At 48.8% G+C, this 15807-nt stretch overlaps 1 protein-coding gene across 3 annotated transcripts in view; it reads right to left on the bottom strand.

The window, feature by feature from the left end:
- Nucleotides 1-15807, bottom strand: part of GNAS (GNAS complex locus) — a 132421-nt gene that overhangs the window by 79096 nt on the left and 37518 nt on the right. The window contains exons 1-2 of one of the 3 annotated variants that reach the window (XM_052684319.1): nt 5728-6261; nt 2311-2383 (exon numbers count right to left, since the gene is read on the bottom strand). In XM_052684319.1, coding sequence (XP_052540279.1) covers nt 2311-2383; nt 5728-5866 — 212 coding nt within the window. In that variant the 5' untranslated portion in view covers nt 5867-6261. The other 2 variants (XM_052684320.1, XM_052684318.1) reach the window with 2 other exon arrangements.

The following is a 15807-nucleotide window of genomic DNA, read 5'->3' as shown; positions in this document are numbered from 1 at the left end:
TTCCATACAGTTCCTCAGATAACTAATTAGCTAAAACGATCAAGGATTGAAATCCCAAAGGAAATTCTTCTGGTTCCGTAGAACTGCACAGGTTTCAGCTTGCTAATGCTGCACCTCTACATGAGGCCAATTCACATACAGGTGTAGGACAACCATCCCTTCATCTGTTTACGAGCAGAAAACAAAAGTCCCCACATACTCAAAGGAAGCCAGTGCATTTAGCTCTGCACATCCTGCGCCGCCACCAGAAACTAAGAGTTTTTGAGTAACACTGAAGAAAAACTTTTGATTCCCTTGTTTTTATAGCACATTACACATCACATCAGGTATCCTTTTTCTGCTTCAAAGGTCAGTTATCAGAGGGCAACCAAATCAAAGGCAAACAAGTTTTAGATAGGACTTCAAACTAGACTTCTTTCAAGCCACATGAATAAGCCGCATCAAGAGGAATAATTCAAAACTGCATCTGTGCACGTGGACTCTAACACTGGAGACTGGCTTCACCTCCAGCACACAAGTCTTCACAACCTCTCTGCTGTTATGCATCACATATATGCTGTGTGATTGGCAGCAGGGCTGCGCTGGCACAGGGGCTGCAAGGTAATCCCAGTCCTTTACTAGGAGAAGACAGAAGCCAGCAGAAGCTGCTGAGGCCAAATTTGCCACGTTGCCCTGGAATCCAGCGGCATGTTCAACTTAGCCCAAGCCTACAACACAGAAGTGAGATACTTAAAAAAGCAATACTGCTGCCAACCTCAGTGTTCCAGTCCCTCGCCAACTCTGCAGGCTTTGTGTAACAGGTCCTTGAGATCCCAGACTCACACAGATTTCGGTATGCAGCCCACAGATTCGGACAGTTATCCACCAATGCTATATATCATTAACACAGCATCATCTCTTTAACAGCATTTGTATGCTTAGTAAATGTAGGACTTTGTTGGCTAAATGGATTGATAATTGTAAAGGCATCAAGGATGCCCATCTTAATGCTGAAAGTTATACTTAAGCGGCAGATTTTGAGTGCTGCTACATCAAAGTCAACTCATGCTAATCTTTTAAGTTTTGCAAGTATTTTAAGAATAAGTCTTTACTAAAAAGAGCAGCCAAACAATGAAGACCACTCAGCAGAAATCAGATGTAGGACCAGGAACTTAGGAGAAAGAGTTGTCTGAAGAAAACATTGCTTACAAAGAGGAGCTAAAACCACATAGTGTACCACAGAATGCAACTTATTACGAATCAGCCTGAAGTTTCTTTCAAAAGACTGTGTACCTTATCCTAAATCAGCATTTGGGGATTAGGAGAAAGTACTGTCAAGGCTCCTTAGCTAAACGTTTAGCTCAGACATTCTTACTAAAGAATTAATACTGCAAGACTAGTGAAAGCTTAATCTGCCCAAAACAATAGGACACAGAATAAATTACACTGACTAGAAGGTAGGAGGTTCTAATACAAGAATACTGTTTGAAAACAAAAAGGCAAAAACAGTACTATCATCTCAGAATTTTACATAAAAGGAATAAGGTCTAAAATTCCAACACCTTAATTCAATTCAAGTTGATTTAGCAGGTTTTGGTACATACGCACACACAGATGCTTGCCACACCAACTAACATCCAGATCTCTACCAACTCCCTGCTATGGTTAGGTGAAAAGTCTGAGGAAGATTTGATTTCTAAGAAAGAAGATATTTCCATTTTTCATATCTTAAAATGCCATTTTCCTCCTCATTATGATCAAGTAACTGTATAGATTTCAAGCACAGAAAGAAAATCCTTTAGAAACATAAATCACAAACATCTGGGCAAGCAAAAGCAAAAAAAGAGAACAAAATCTGACCCGCTGTCCTAGAAATACATATCCCAATCTTATTTTGTGAAGACAGAGAACCCTGCTTGCTCTGAATAAAGCATTTTGTACACTAACAGAAGGTGTATTTACAGCGGTATAAATCAACACATAGGTAAATTATAGCAGAGGTAAACTAGTGTCAGCCATGTTGTGAAAGAAACTGTAGTGAGAAAAATAAAAATTAAAAAAAAAAATCAAAACACAAAACTTGAGCCTTGATCAAATCAGCAACATTGAACCTGGATGCAAACCATTCTACACCATTAGCTCCTACTTCTTACTAGTGCCTGACTTTTTCAAGTTAATGTCTCTCAACCTCTGAAAATACATACTCAGATTCTACAGAACATGAAAAGGCAAAAAGAAGGAAATATTTCAAGTTATGAAACAAAACCATCTACCGTGTGGAACACAGACATAAGGTAAAGTGTAAAGAGAAAAAAAAACAAAAGTACTTACTCAGCATTAAATCCATTCACATGCAAAATCCTCATCTGTTTGACTATTGTGCTTTTACCAGATTCACCAGCACCTAGAAAATGAAAGTAAATCAAGTTGAGAAGGAAGCATAAGTGAGAAGGGACATCATTTTTTCTTCACGGTAAAATCAAGAAAGTCGGTTTTCTCAGCGCAAGAGTGAAAAGTGAAAGAAAAAGAAGTAATTGCCACTGGAAACTTCAGTTGTAGCTAAAAATAAACGCCCAGCTCAAGTCATGTGTCAGATCTGAATCTTGGATCATTTCACTGTCCATTTTTCCAGTGTCAATGTTAAAAGCAGACTGCGAGGTCTGGGAGGAAAAAGGACAACTTCAACGCTTTATAGAGGACAAGTCAGCGAACGTCAAAGTCTGCTTGTCTCGTCAACTATCCAGTGAAGGGAAAGACTGAGTGTAGTCCAGCTTAAAGAGAAGTGTTTTTGTTAGACCCTTAAAATATATTGTTTGACTGCAGTTATCACCACCCAATCAAAAGACTGTAACTTAAATCACAAGAAATAAGATATGTGGATACTCACATCTGAAAAGGAAAGGCAACCCCTTAAGCCTCCACCCACCAAGCTACAGAAGTCTCCTTTCTCTAATCCGTGCCTTGGAAGCAGCCTCAACCCCCTCTGTGTGCTCCAAACCGATCCCACACCCAGTGGGATTATGTCCCACATTAAGGACACCTCTTGTGGCTGCATGTTCCAAACAGGCCCCCACCGCTCTCCTCTCAATTCCCTCGTATACCTGAAGTACAAACAAATAAATAAATAAATACTCCACTTCCTCTTATTTCCATAAGTAGCCGTATTCTATTTCTGCTGTGCTGCACGGATGCCAGTGCACGAGGCAGCCCATCTGCCCATAGCACCCATTTTCCCATGCACACAGAGAAGACTCAAACAACAGCATTTAACTGAGCTGCTCCACGCTGCCAGATCAGCTTTCTATATAAAGCAAGCATGTTTTTCTAAGAGTAGTATCACAACCTGGTAAAATTTAGCAAGATTCTCTCCTGAATCTCCTGCTGCTTGTTTATTCCTCTCCTCGCCCTGTGTCTCAGCACCAGGAAGGCATGTGGCAGAACGGGCACCGAGGCACAGCCTGTGCTCCAGGATGCCAGGCCTCCGTAGCACACGCTGACAGCACAAGCCTCCATTTTGAGCCTCATGTTCAAAACTGTATTTTAGCAGCTACACTTGGAAGTTCATTTTCTGACAGATGCACTCCTCTCCACTTTCTGCTTTCCTTCTCTTCCCTTCCCCCTCATGAATTCCTAACAGCTCTGCTCTTCTCTCTATAAAATCAGTCCGCACGTTTTGCCACAATACCAGAGTCTTGCTCCTTTCCCCTCGCCTTACTGACCAGTTGGTAAGATGCAGGGAGCAGGGCTTGCCTGCAGTGCTCTGTGCAAGCAGCACATCCCCTGAACCACGGCTGCGACAGATGCGCTGTGCCCCGGCTGCACCCCTCGGGCACACACCCTGCACCCCCATCCCGGCAGGCAGAGACACTGAGCACCTCCAGGGGGCACAGATGGGGTCCTCTTCGCAACAGCAAACTGTTCAGGAGCAGTAACACATGCTAAATCCCTATTTCAGATGTGACTTTAAATTATGTCTGCTAATCAAAAGCACTTCCAGCCAAGATCTCGATGTCGCTAAGTCCAAAAATGGAGATTGCTGTTGCTGCAAATGCATACAGCTTGGCATTGACATACCTGGCGTCTCTGGATCGGATACAGCAGCAGTGAACCAAAATTAAGTGTTACAGCCACATTTCTGAATAAGCCTATTTCCGTAACTGGCAGCTCGTTACGGCTCTGTTCTCGCAAACATCGATGCACACGTTTTAACTTCACCACCAAGGATAGTTCCATGAATTTCAGCCTGCGGATGGAGCGGGGCCCGCGTGCAGCAGGATGGGCTGCGGGCTCACCGAGCTGCGATTCTGTGCCATTATTTGAATGTGATCTGAAAATACTGAGTCTGCCTGCACTTCCAGAGCATTTGGTGGTTCCACGTAACGTGTCTCACAAAGCAAAAGTAACACCATGGAGACATGAGTCTCACTACTTGCACAGTAAGTTTCTGCTGCAGACTGCCCACAGCAGGCGAGGCTGCCAGCAGCTGTGCCAGCACAGCCACACACACAGAGGACCCTACGGCCACTGCTACGCACCTGCAGCATTTTATTCGCAAAGATCCAAACAATTTTTCAGTCACCCGAACTGAAGAAAACAAAGAGAAAAATCCAAGGAAGCCCCTGCGTGTCACAGAAGCGATCCAGCTGGTGAGGAACGGCTCTGCGCACGCAGTGCTCAGTCCCAGCACAGCAGGCCGGGCTGCTCGCTGCTCGCTGAACTCCAAACCGCACCACTGGAAGATTTCTGCTCAGCGCCGAGCGACTTTTCAGCTCCACGGGTGCCGCCGCAGCTCCAGCACGTCACACCTCCCTCTTTAAACGGGCACTTAGAGGCTGCGGCCGGTCGGGGCACACACGCAGCCCGCTCCCCGCTCGGTGCGGCCTGGCCTCTGCCGCTCGCCGAGCCTCGCGATGCCCTCATCGCGCCTTATGTTAAAACACTCCCAAACACTTTGAAGCCGTAAGTGCGGGAGCGTTCGCTCTCCGATAACCGTTCCGGCCTCTCTTTCCCGTAACCCCCACCCGCGGTCCGCAGCGGCTGTTCCGTACCGCACGCAGCCGGGGCGGACCGCCGCCGCCGCCGCCGCCTCCCGGATCCCGGCCCGCAGCCCGGCCCCGCGCCGCCCCGCACGCTCAGCCTCGAGCGCGGCGGCCGCTCTTCCCTCCGGGATCAACATCCTCTCCGCGTCCCCCCCCAAGAATTCCCCGACTTCCTCCTTTCCTCTTCCTCCTCTCCCTCAGCCCCCGAGGGCGGCGGGCAGCGCCCCGGGCCCGCCGAGCTCGTGCCGCGCCGGCCTTCCCCGCGGCGCCCGGCCCCGTTTACCTCCCCGGCTCCCTCGGGCACGGCGCTCCCCGCAGCCCGGCATCCCCGCCGCCCTCCTCCCGCCGAGGCTCCACTCGCCCTCCGGCCCCGCGTCTCTCCCGCCCGGCGCGGAACGGCTCCCGTATCCGCGTAGCCCGCCCGAGCCCCCCGCGGGCGGTGCCCGGACCCCCCCCGGCCCCGCCGCCTCCGCGCCCACCTCCCCGGCTCGGCCGAGCGCTCGGGCCCGGCGGGGCTGCAGGCCGCCCCCGGCCCCGCGGAACGGGTGGGCCCCGCGGATCCGCTTCCCCGGGCCCCACCTCTCCCGCCGGCCTCCCCGCGCCCGGGCAGGGGGCAGAGGGACCGCGCGCGGCCCCGCCGACCTCCTTCCTGCCTTCCTGCCCTCCTCCCCTCCGCCCGCCGCGGAGGACGCGGCCCGCGGCCCCTTACCCAGCAGCAGGAGCCGGTGCGTGGCCCTATAGACCTGCTTGTCCTTCTGCAGCTGCTTCTCGATTTTCTTGTTGGCCTCCCGCTGCGCCTTCTCCTCGTTGCGCTGATCCTCCGTCTTGCTGTTCCCTAAGCAGCCCATCTTGGGGAGGGGGCGGCAGGGGACGCGGGGCGCGGGGACGGGAGGCGGCCGGGGCTGCCGGGGGGAGGGAGGGAGGGAGGGAGGCACTCTCCCGGGCTGCCTTCTTCTTCCTCCTCCTCCTCCTCCTCCCCCCCTACTCGCTGCTGTGGCGGCCGCTGCCCAGAGCCAGAGACATGGAGAGAGACGAGCCCGGAGCCAGCCAAGGGGGGGCCGATGGCGATGACTTTGCTGCCGCTCCGCCGGGGCCTCCTCCCCGGCAGCTGCAGCTGCTTCTCCTCCCCGCCCCCCCCGCTCGGCCCCGCGCCGATCCCCTCAGCGCACCTTTCCCCGGGGGGGGCCGCGACGGAGCGCGCTGCGGAGCGCTCGGTGATGGCCGGGCCGGGCCGCGGCTCCGTCAGGCGGAACAGAAATCGCGCCCCCCGCGCCGCACGCACGGGAAAAAATCCAGCTTCTGTGCCACCCCCACCCACCCCCCCCCCAAAAAAAAAAAAAAAAAAGAAAAAGAAAAAAAAATTAATCCTCTTTAGATCCAAGGCACGGGCTGCAGGCGCGGAAACCTCCCCGAAGCCGCGGCGGGGAGGATCGGGAAACGTCTCTTCCTCGCCTGTCCCCGCGCGCCTCCGCCGCTCCCCGTCCCTCGTCGGAGCCTCCGCGCCGCTCCGCCGCTCCTTTCCTCCCTGCGGGGCCGGGGGGGTCCGATCCAAACCCCCCCCCGCTTTTTTTTTTTCCTCCTTTTTTTTTTTTTTTTTTTTTCACATTAGGTTTCCAGGCAGCTGAATCCTCTCGGCTTCTCCAGAAAACACAGCGGGAGTAGAAAGGGGAATTTTTTTTTTTTAAAGCCCCTTTCGCTTCTCCCCGGAGCAAACGCTGTCCTCTCACGGGAGGATTTTCTCCTGTCTTATTTTCCTCCTCTCTCTCGCATTTCTCCTGGCTGTCTCTCTTTTTTTTTTTTTTCTTCCCCTATTGAGCCGCGCAGAGGAGGCAGAGCGGCGGGGTGGGGCGAGCGGCCCTCGCTGAACGCTGGGAGCGGAACCGCTCACATGACGGCCGCGTCAGCCCGCGCCGCCGCCGGCGCCCTCTTCGAACTGGGCCGGGGGTCCGCGCAGAGTCGGGCCGGGGCCGAGCGCGGAGCTGCACCGCAGCCGGCTGAGCTGAGCGTCCCTGGAACGAGCCGCGGATGAGAGCGGCCCCAAAAAGATTTGCAGGGCTTTGGGGAGGGGAGGGTTAAAGTCGTAACGTTTCGAATCGATTTTAACGGGGCGGTGCCCGAGGGCACTTCATAGTAATTCAGAGTAATTCCCGCAGACCTCACTGCGTTAAATATTTATGTGCCCTTATATTTCCACATCTGATGAACTTCGGAACGTTCGCCCAGTTCACTACAGAGCCACCGTGCAGACAGTGGGGCGATGCTCCCTTATGTGGGTGCTGCTGAGCCCAGCGCCGGGCTGCCCTCACCCACCCGGGACTGTCCCGGGACACGGAGCCGACTGACAGAGCCGACTTACAGCCGAGTCAGGCTGGGCGAAGCAGACGGGCTGGGCACAGCACAGCTCAGTGTGCACAGCGCTTCCACCCACCATCTCACCAGCCACCCGCCTCCGTTTTATTTTCTAACAGTTTTGGAAACTTCATCCTATAAGCTGCTCAGTAGTTTTCATGCAGAGGCTTATCAGCTATGCTCAAAAACCAAAGATTTGTGCTTTTCCTGGCTCCTTAAAACACACAGATGTTTTTCCTCTACACCTGAGATTAGTGAAATGTCCTTTACATAAATTACTTATCCCCACTTGCAACAGCAATTATCCCCAATGCTATTCCCATGCACACACCTTCTTACGTCACCCGGTTACTATATTTAGAGCCACCTACAGTAAAATAATTATGTGAAGAGAGCAAACAATCAGAAGGTCACGTTCAGTGTCAGCAGATGCGTCTGCTTCGGAGCTGGGAGAGGAGTGGGCCTCCAGGGAAGCAGGGACTCCATGGCCAAGCCTCAGCCTCAGAGGATTTACTGGGACTTTCCCTGTGATTTTAAATGCTCCAGCTTTGGGGAACGCAGGGCCTAAGAGATTTGGAGACTCCCATTGCCGCCTTTGAGTGTTTTACGCCAAGGCAATTTCCAAAGGACTCAGAGAAACTTGGCTCAGAATTGCCCGTTAACTTGAAATAAAGATTATAATAATTCCTTGTATCTGTTACGGTTTTTGTATTTACTGGTATTATTTCCATGTAGTTATTATTAAACCGTATTTTAACTGTGACATTTACAAGATATAAAAGAATCAATACTGCAGAATTCAGACTGAAAACTATAAAACCTCCCTGCTTTCTGATGGCAGCAGATATGAAGGGAATGCAGCACTGCCAGTACCTGCCACCTCGGGCAGAGGGGAGAATGTGCCCCAACCCCAGCGCGAAAGGGGGAAGGGAGCAGCTCTCAGGCCTCCAGCAGTTCACAAAGGAATCCACAAACAAGATAAAAAAAACATTGCTGGAGGTGCACAAAGGGCTCAAATCTTCACAAGCAGAGCTAGAGCAGGGAAAGGGGAGCAGGAAATACGCTGTAGAATTGACAGAGTCCTGTTGTGCAGGTGCCAGCGGAGCGCAGGTCGCTGTCTGAGCACAAAGCAGGTCTGGCTCTGTACTGCTGTGCTCTGAGGCTGAGCAGAGCGTGAGGCAGCTGGAGGAGGAACAAACACAGCTCACTTACAAAACTCCTGTTTGCTTATGATGGGTGAAGAATTAGATCACCGTATTTCAAATGTTACCAAGTATGAAGAGGGCTGTAAGCTGTAATACCAACAACCCTCGCTTCCAAACTGTTAAACCTTCTCACACTTACAGACTTCTGAAGTGTACGACACAAGACATAAGGCACCGATCGATCTTTCCAAGACATTAATTGCTATGTTTTTTTTTTTGTTTGTAAGAAAGCACCATTTGAATAGCAGGCATACCAAAACATTAATTGTCCTCATACTTTTTGCATATTTAAACGACACAATGCTGATGATGTGTCTTCAGAGTAAACCATGGAACAAGTGGCATTAGCTTCCACCTCATGAAACTGAGGTTCTTGGTTATTTACAAGACTACTGCCTTCAGAAGGGGAAGCTCATGCAAAGCCTGACCCCTAACTCCCTGCACTGGTAAAGTGCAGAGCCTGAATGATACAAATCTATCTGAGGACTGATAGTACTCTAAAGAGTGTCAAAGGACACTGCTGCATGGCAGGCAGAAATATTTTCCAAAATCGCAAGATAACGTGAATGTGGAAGTGGGTGAAAGAGACATTCATTAGAAGACTTAAGTCTGCTGGCTCAGACTGCAGGGAGAGACAGCAGAACTGCTTGAACTTACGAACACCTTAATGGGACGTTGGTGGAGGATGTGCACGGGAAGGTTTCATACACCTGTAATCCACTTCATTCTACTTGGTAACTTTACTTAATTTTTAACCCAGCTGGCCTAACTTCTACATTCTAAGGATGAAAATCCTCAGTTCCTTTTCCTATTTTAATACTTTATGGTCTGTTGCATAGAGCCGTTGTAACGCATTCTTGTGGCAGTCTGCCTTCCTGCACAGCACGGGGAACCTGAGCAGGTAAGTGGGAATTCACAACCTCTGGCTGGACAATGTATATGCAGCAGTTGTTCTTGGAGCTAATTGTAAGTTTAGATTTTGATATTCTGACACATGACATTTAGTGCCTCTCCATTCTTCATTTAATTTGGGTTCACTAGTTACCCTTTGCATTCACAGGAAATGTGATCAGGACGTTCATCTTATAACACAATGCCTCCTAAACCCTCCAGGGTGACAAATAACCCTGTTTCCTATTGCAAACAATCCACATTTGTTGGGAAGTTGAAAGTACTGAGCACTTTGGATGCCCCAGCCTACAGAAAAGCCAATCAGCTAATTATTTTTCACAGTTGCACAGCTGCTTATGGGACCATGCTGTCCAGAGAGAACACGACCTCACAAACTTTTGGCTGTGAGCTGTGGGGGTGGAGTTGTGACCAAACCAGTGTGTTCATTTGGAAGGAAAGACAGAGACTACATCACGCTTGAGCATCCCTTAGCAACCAGAGTCAAATGGCACCGCAGCTCTGGGGAGGCTGTCAGCCTGTCCTGTACTGGAACGGCATCTAGAGCAGTTCCCACTGCTGCAGAGAGGACATTTTCAGCTCAAAAAGTAAAAGCAACAGTGGTGACCTAACCGCACGATTTCCTTTGTTTCTGTTTATAGGAAACAGCTTATTTTCAGCAAGGCTTTCTAATGGAAGGATAGGGAGCCCAGTTAACGTGGAGAACACATGAAACAAATGGTTCTTACAGCAACACTTTTGTCTCTGATTTAGACATTTTCCAGTTAAAAATCCAGGCTAACCTCCTTCTCCGTGCTACCAGGGTGCACCTACAAAGAGCCAGGTGTGCACGGAAAAAAAAACAAAAGACAGAAGAAATGCTCTCCTACTTAAAGCTGTCAGGTGTGTGGATCAATGTACAGCAAACACACAGCAATTCCCTGCTACTCTGAAAATGCAGCTGCAGCCATGCACTGAGGCACCTCCTGCACCGCTGCTCACTGTGTGCCTGCTCCCCATCGAGGAGCGCGGGGCAGAGCTGCTGACCACAGCAGTGTGCCATCCCCAGGGGAACAGAGCTTCAGCCGTTGCTCACTGAGCATCTGTGCCCCACAACCAAGCATCTGCTGTTGCAGAACTATGTTTCTACCTTGCCTTTTTATTTAAAATATCTGTGCTTCCCCACTGTGGGATTCATTTGAAACCTTTGCACAGCCCTGTAAAAAAGTAAGATTTTAGAGAGTGGGTTTTTTCTTTGTTTGTTAGGACTGGTTGGTTTGGTTTTAGTGTTGTTTTTTTTTTTTTAATTAATATTTCTTTTCCAAGGATTTAAAGTTTTGGGAAAAATAAAGAAGAAAGCAGTGAGTAAATTCATATTAGGAAGGTGCTGAAAAAGCACCTTTGAGGATTACAGCCTTTTGCAGAAATAGCTGTGATGGTTCTCACGCAGCCCACACCACTCCAGGCATTGTTCTGCTGTCCTGGAAGCTGGCAGCCCTGACAGCCCTCCTTCTTCCAAACGTAGCATTATCTCTGGGACAGATGGACTTCTTCAGTTAAAGGACAGTTTGTAGCAGTGCACGCTATATCTTGGTTACTTCTCCGCTCTGAAGTCTCTCAGTATTTCTAGCTTTCGGAAAGCAGAGCTGCGGGCCTTTGTTGAATATCTCATCTAGTGATCTCAGCGCATTTAATCCCCAATAAACTCAGTCTTTTCATTAGTGTTATATGAGGGTTAATTAAGGCTCCGGTTCAGACTTGGATCCATTTTTTCCCATCTGTCTGAGGCCCGGCAGCGGCGCCGTGCAATGGATCCGGGCGGCAGCTTACGCCTTCCTTAGAAGGAGGCATCTCCTCCAGCTATCAGCCCACAAAATCCTTTGGACTCTTGGAAGAACAAAACTTGGTGATAAAAAGGGAGACAGTTTCAAAGTCTCCAAATTACCCTTTGGCCTGCTGAACAAGGAACCCTTGAGTAATCCCAAGCCTGTTTAAAGGAGAAGCAAGCAAATTAAAGCCAAACAATAATCTAAAAAAGGAAAAACAAAGCAAATAAATTGGAGTTGGAGTAGGAATCCAACCTGGGTTTTTTGGTCGTTGTTGTTTCTCCTGCAGTGATCAGAACAGAAATCACTTTAAAAAGCATTAAAAGGTAAAGAAGGTTGGAAATTAAGGCGTTATCAATTAAAGCCCAGGAGGGCAAAGCAGGGTCACCAAGCAGAACAACGAGTTTGTCTGTCATATGGGAAAGAGCAGGCCTATCTGAGTGCAATAAAACCAGCATTGTCAGGAAGAAATTAATGCACCACTAATGTATTCAATCAAGAACAAACACAAAACATTTAAGTACAGATACTCCAACACAAACAGAATGAAAACGAGATACTTCCCTCTCTGGCAAAGGAGAAGAATGTTTCCATACAGAAATTCTAAACTTGAGAGGGGTTTTTGTTTTGTTTTTAAATAAAAACAAGCCCAAAGTCTACTAATAGAATTAACCGAGACCTTCCTTTAAACCAGAAGAAAAAAAATTGTGCCTCCCTCCTTTCACTTCGAAGCTTTTTCTCAGAAACATTAAAAGGAACTTTAAGGAACTCATGGGATTATGGAAATAAAATACTGAGTAACAGCTCTTCAACTACTTGCGTTCCTCGTTTTCTTGCAGTTCTTTTCGTGATACTCCTCGCTGCTCATGCATTCTGCACCGTACTTCACAAAAAAACCAAACAGCTCTTATGTAACAAAAGCACGAGCACATCCGAGCTGTGCATAACACATATGGAATGCTGATTCAAAAATAAAAATAAAAATAAAAATGCAACATCTCGTTTCTCAGATTTAGTTTCAGTATTTATCAACATTCACGCCAGACCTGCTCCTTTAGGAAAGAATTATTCTGTTCTAATTCTTGCTATGCCCAGGTCACAAAGCCCACAGAGGCAGCATTAGTAGAGGCTAAAGCCCAGGTTCCAGAGAGCTCTGTGAGGCAGCAAGCAGCCCCAGGCTTCTCTCCAGCCCGAGGTGAGCAGGGCAGGAGGTTCCTGGACCCCAGGGCGATGCCAGCAGCCCGCAGTGCCCAGCATGGCTGCGACAGCACCGTGTGCAGGGCACCAGCAACGTGCACTGCATGTTATGGAGATAGCAGGAAGGGGAATAAGAGGATTGTTGAAACAGTTTTTGTTAAGTTGTCACACAGGTTTTAATGGGTTGTAAACATTCCTCTCTTTCCTTTTTTTTTTCTTTTTCTTTTAATAGAATGATCAGGTTTTCGCACTCAGAATGACTTTACATTTTAGTCCTGGCAAACCACAGCACCCTCAATACCAGGAGCCATTAACAGAGATGGCCTGCAAGGAGCAACAGAACTGTGATTTCTTTCCTCTTTCCCTGCACTGCAAAAGGCCTGAAAGCATCCTCTTTCAAAAAGGGTATTTCCCCTATCTTCTTCTTTACATAGAAAACTTTTAAGCCTAGGTCTTAAATCACACACAGATTACAAGTATACAATTATAGAATAGGGGTCTCTTGTACCCTATTTTTCCTGGAAGAATCTGGCTGTCTGGCAAACTAACAGCATCAGTACTTCTTAAGGGCCTTGATGTTAAATTAGGGTGCCCCACATCCCCTCAGGCGGTTGCAGAATTTAGACCCTTTTCCAATGCTCCCGCTAAGTCTTTCCGGTGGTTTTATCTAGATTTTAGCAAGGCATATAAAACAAGCAACTGTCTGTCAGCCTTTAGGTGTGCGAGGGAAGACTCTTCTTGTTGCTGCAGCTCAGACACCGGCCAGGGCTGCAGTAAGCAGACAGAAGTCCAGGCTGTGGACCCAGCCCCAGGAGCCCCAGTCCCAACACGCTGCCTCTGCTACATTAAAAGAAGCAGTGGTGCAGGCTCTGCTCGTGTACAGACCCAGCGCAGGGCATATCCTCAGCATCCCTTCTGCTCAAATGCAACGTCTGAATTAACCCTGCTCACAGGCCTGCTCAAACGCTCACAGTAGCCAACAAAAACGTCCAAGGGAAGGAGGTGGGCTCGGGGATTAAACAGAGGGACGACATCCAGAAGAGCTGACCTGGCGTGGGCCGTTTGATCCAGCACAGCCATCGCTCCGTGCGTGACCCTGCAGAGCCACTTCCCCCTCCTGTGCCTCTTTTCCCAACTCTCTTTTATCTGCCTCTGTCACATAGGTTGTAAGCTGTTCGCTTCCGACATGTCTGCACAGAATCGAGAACCAAGGGGCCCTGGTCTCACTTTTGACCTTTAAGCCCTTCAGTTATACGTTTCATCATACAGAGATTATTCAAAAAGGAAGCAATTTTAATAGACTGCCTTCTTTTTATTAACACCTATTTTAACCCAGACATTCTCAAGAACATTAAATGAGCAAGCGGCCTCTCTTAAGACACTGCTTTTCTTAATGAAAACGCTGAGAAAGCTGCTGGTATTCTTTGAGCCCTTCTCCCACAGGCCTTGCAGCAAGATCAGGGGAAGCCAGAACCAGCATGCTAGCTGCAAAGTATCAGACAAAGATACTTTTTATTTTGAAACTTAAGGGGAAAAAAAAAAAAAAGCCTCCACGCTTCTCAATCTTTCTTTGTACGCCATAAAGTATCAAACAGGGCAGAAACCCAGCGGCGCGCTCTCTTGCAGATCACCTCCAGGTTTGCTTTCTGCTCTTCGGTGTTAAAATAACCAATTTGTTTTTCCAACGCCCCATGCACACGCTGCCTGAGCGCCCGATCTGCTCCTCAAGCAATCGGCTCTTTGCAGTTTCGTCTCTGCTGAGCAAACAGCACACAGCTGAGCTGCTGGCAGCCGGCAGCCCGCAGCAGCCCCACCGAACGGCCACGGGCTCTGCGAGCACAGCCTACATTTCGCACGGACACCCGCAGCCTCACGGCTCTCTGTGGATGCTCACCCTGCCCTCAAATCAGCCAAGGAGCCGGCCCAGCGTTCACGCCATGGGGCAGGGAACCCAGGGCTCCGCAGCACCGCTGTCCCACATCGAGGCCCTCGGTGGCCGCAGCGCCCCATGCCCACAGAGAGCCCCACGCCGTGGGATGGCACCCAGGCTGCACACCGAGCACAGCAAGGCCTGCCCCCCGGCCAGGCTGCAGGCAGGGCCCTCCCGCATGGCTGAACTTCACACCCTATATATAAAGCACACAGCCAGACGTTTACCCTGAAACACTCATTCTGCGAACAGGCGTTACTGAGGGATATACTAACTCCATACATGAGAGCGTTAAGGACAATTTTTGTCCAAGGAAACGCTTCCAGAGGAAGCGCTGGGCAGCCACATTATTTGTTTTGTTTAAAATGATTTCAGTCTCGATAACGTCTCTTTATCAAAACTACACATGTGCTGAGCACACACAGCGCTGCGTGTCGTGAGGCACACAGGAAGGGGTGGATTTATTTCTTCATTATGAATATTGCAGTGCTGTAAGGAGAATCCTGGCTGATAGCATGAAGTAAAGCCAAAGCGTACGAGCATATTTCGGGGCCCAAAGTTCCTGTGCTGCCTTTTCAAAATTCAGTCTTAAATTCTGTATTCCTAATCGTCTCTTCTGTCTGCACCATTTCATGAATGGCCATGTGTATTATCATGGAGCCGAGCAGTAGCCCAGAACAGTTCCCATTAATATTCATTTGAAAGAAAAATGGAGTCCCAGCTTCCTGTTTTCGCTTTCCTTGAGCAAGGAACTGCGTAGGGAGTTCATAAGTCACAGCTCTGACGGGCAAAAGGGATAACGGCAACTGCGACACACTGAAAACACACCCCATCAAAATGAGAACTCAGTTTCATGCTGTGAACAGCATTTTGGCAACAGGATTGGTTTGCATTTGTTTTATAGCATACTCTTTATGGTGGACTAAAGCTTCAACTCTGCTGGGGAGACTCAGTTCAGTCAAACAATGACGGCCACAAAGCAGAAACAGAACTACCACGCTCTACCAATACAGACCACCTCCCCGCTTTCAGCCTGGGAACAAGAATAATTTCTTCTTCATCCTAAAAGCTGTCTTGAAGAAAAAACAAACCAAAAAAAAAAAAAAAAAAAAAAAAAAAGGAAAAACAAACAAACAAACAAAAAAACAAAAACCCAAAAAATAAGAATGGAATTCAGACTCTATGAAGTGACCGCACCAACCCACGCTGGACAAGCCAAAAGCTGGGAAGGCATAGCTATGATGGCTCAATCTGGAATACACAAACTACAGAATCAAACTGTGCAGTAAAGACATGAAAGAATGCTATCATGTCTGAAAACTGTACCCTTAAACAGATTTCAGTGTACAAAGTGACAAAGGCTATGAATTCCCTTGTCTGAGCCTTGCCTGCCC

The sequence above is a fragment of the Tympanuchus pallidicinctus genome, unplaced genomic scaffold, assembly GCF_026119805.1.
Source record: "Tympanuchus pallidicinctus isolate F22 unplaced genomic scaffold, pur_lepc_1.0 scaffold20, whole genome shotgun sequence".
Classification (NCBI taxonomy): Eukaryota; Metazoa; Chordata; class Aves; order Galliformes; family Phasianidae; genus Tympanuchus; species Tympanuchus pallidicinctus.
Note: the sequence above shows the minus strand (reverse complement) of the source record. Positions and strands in the feature narration are given on the sequence as shown.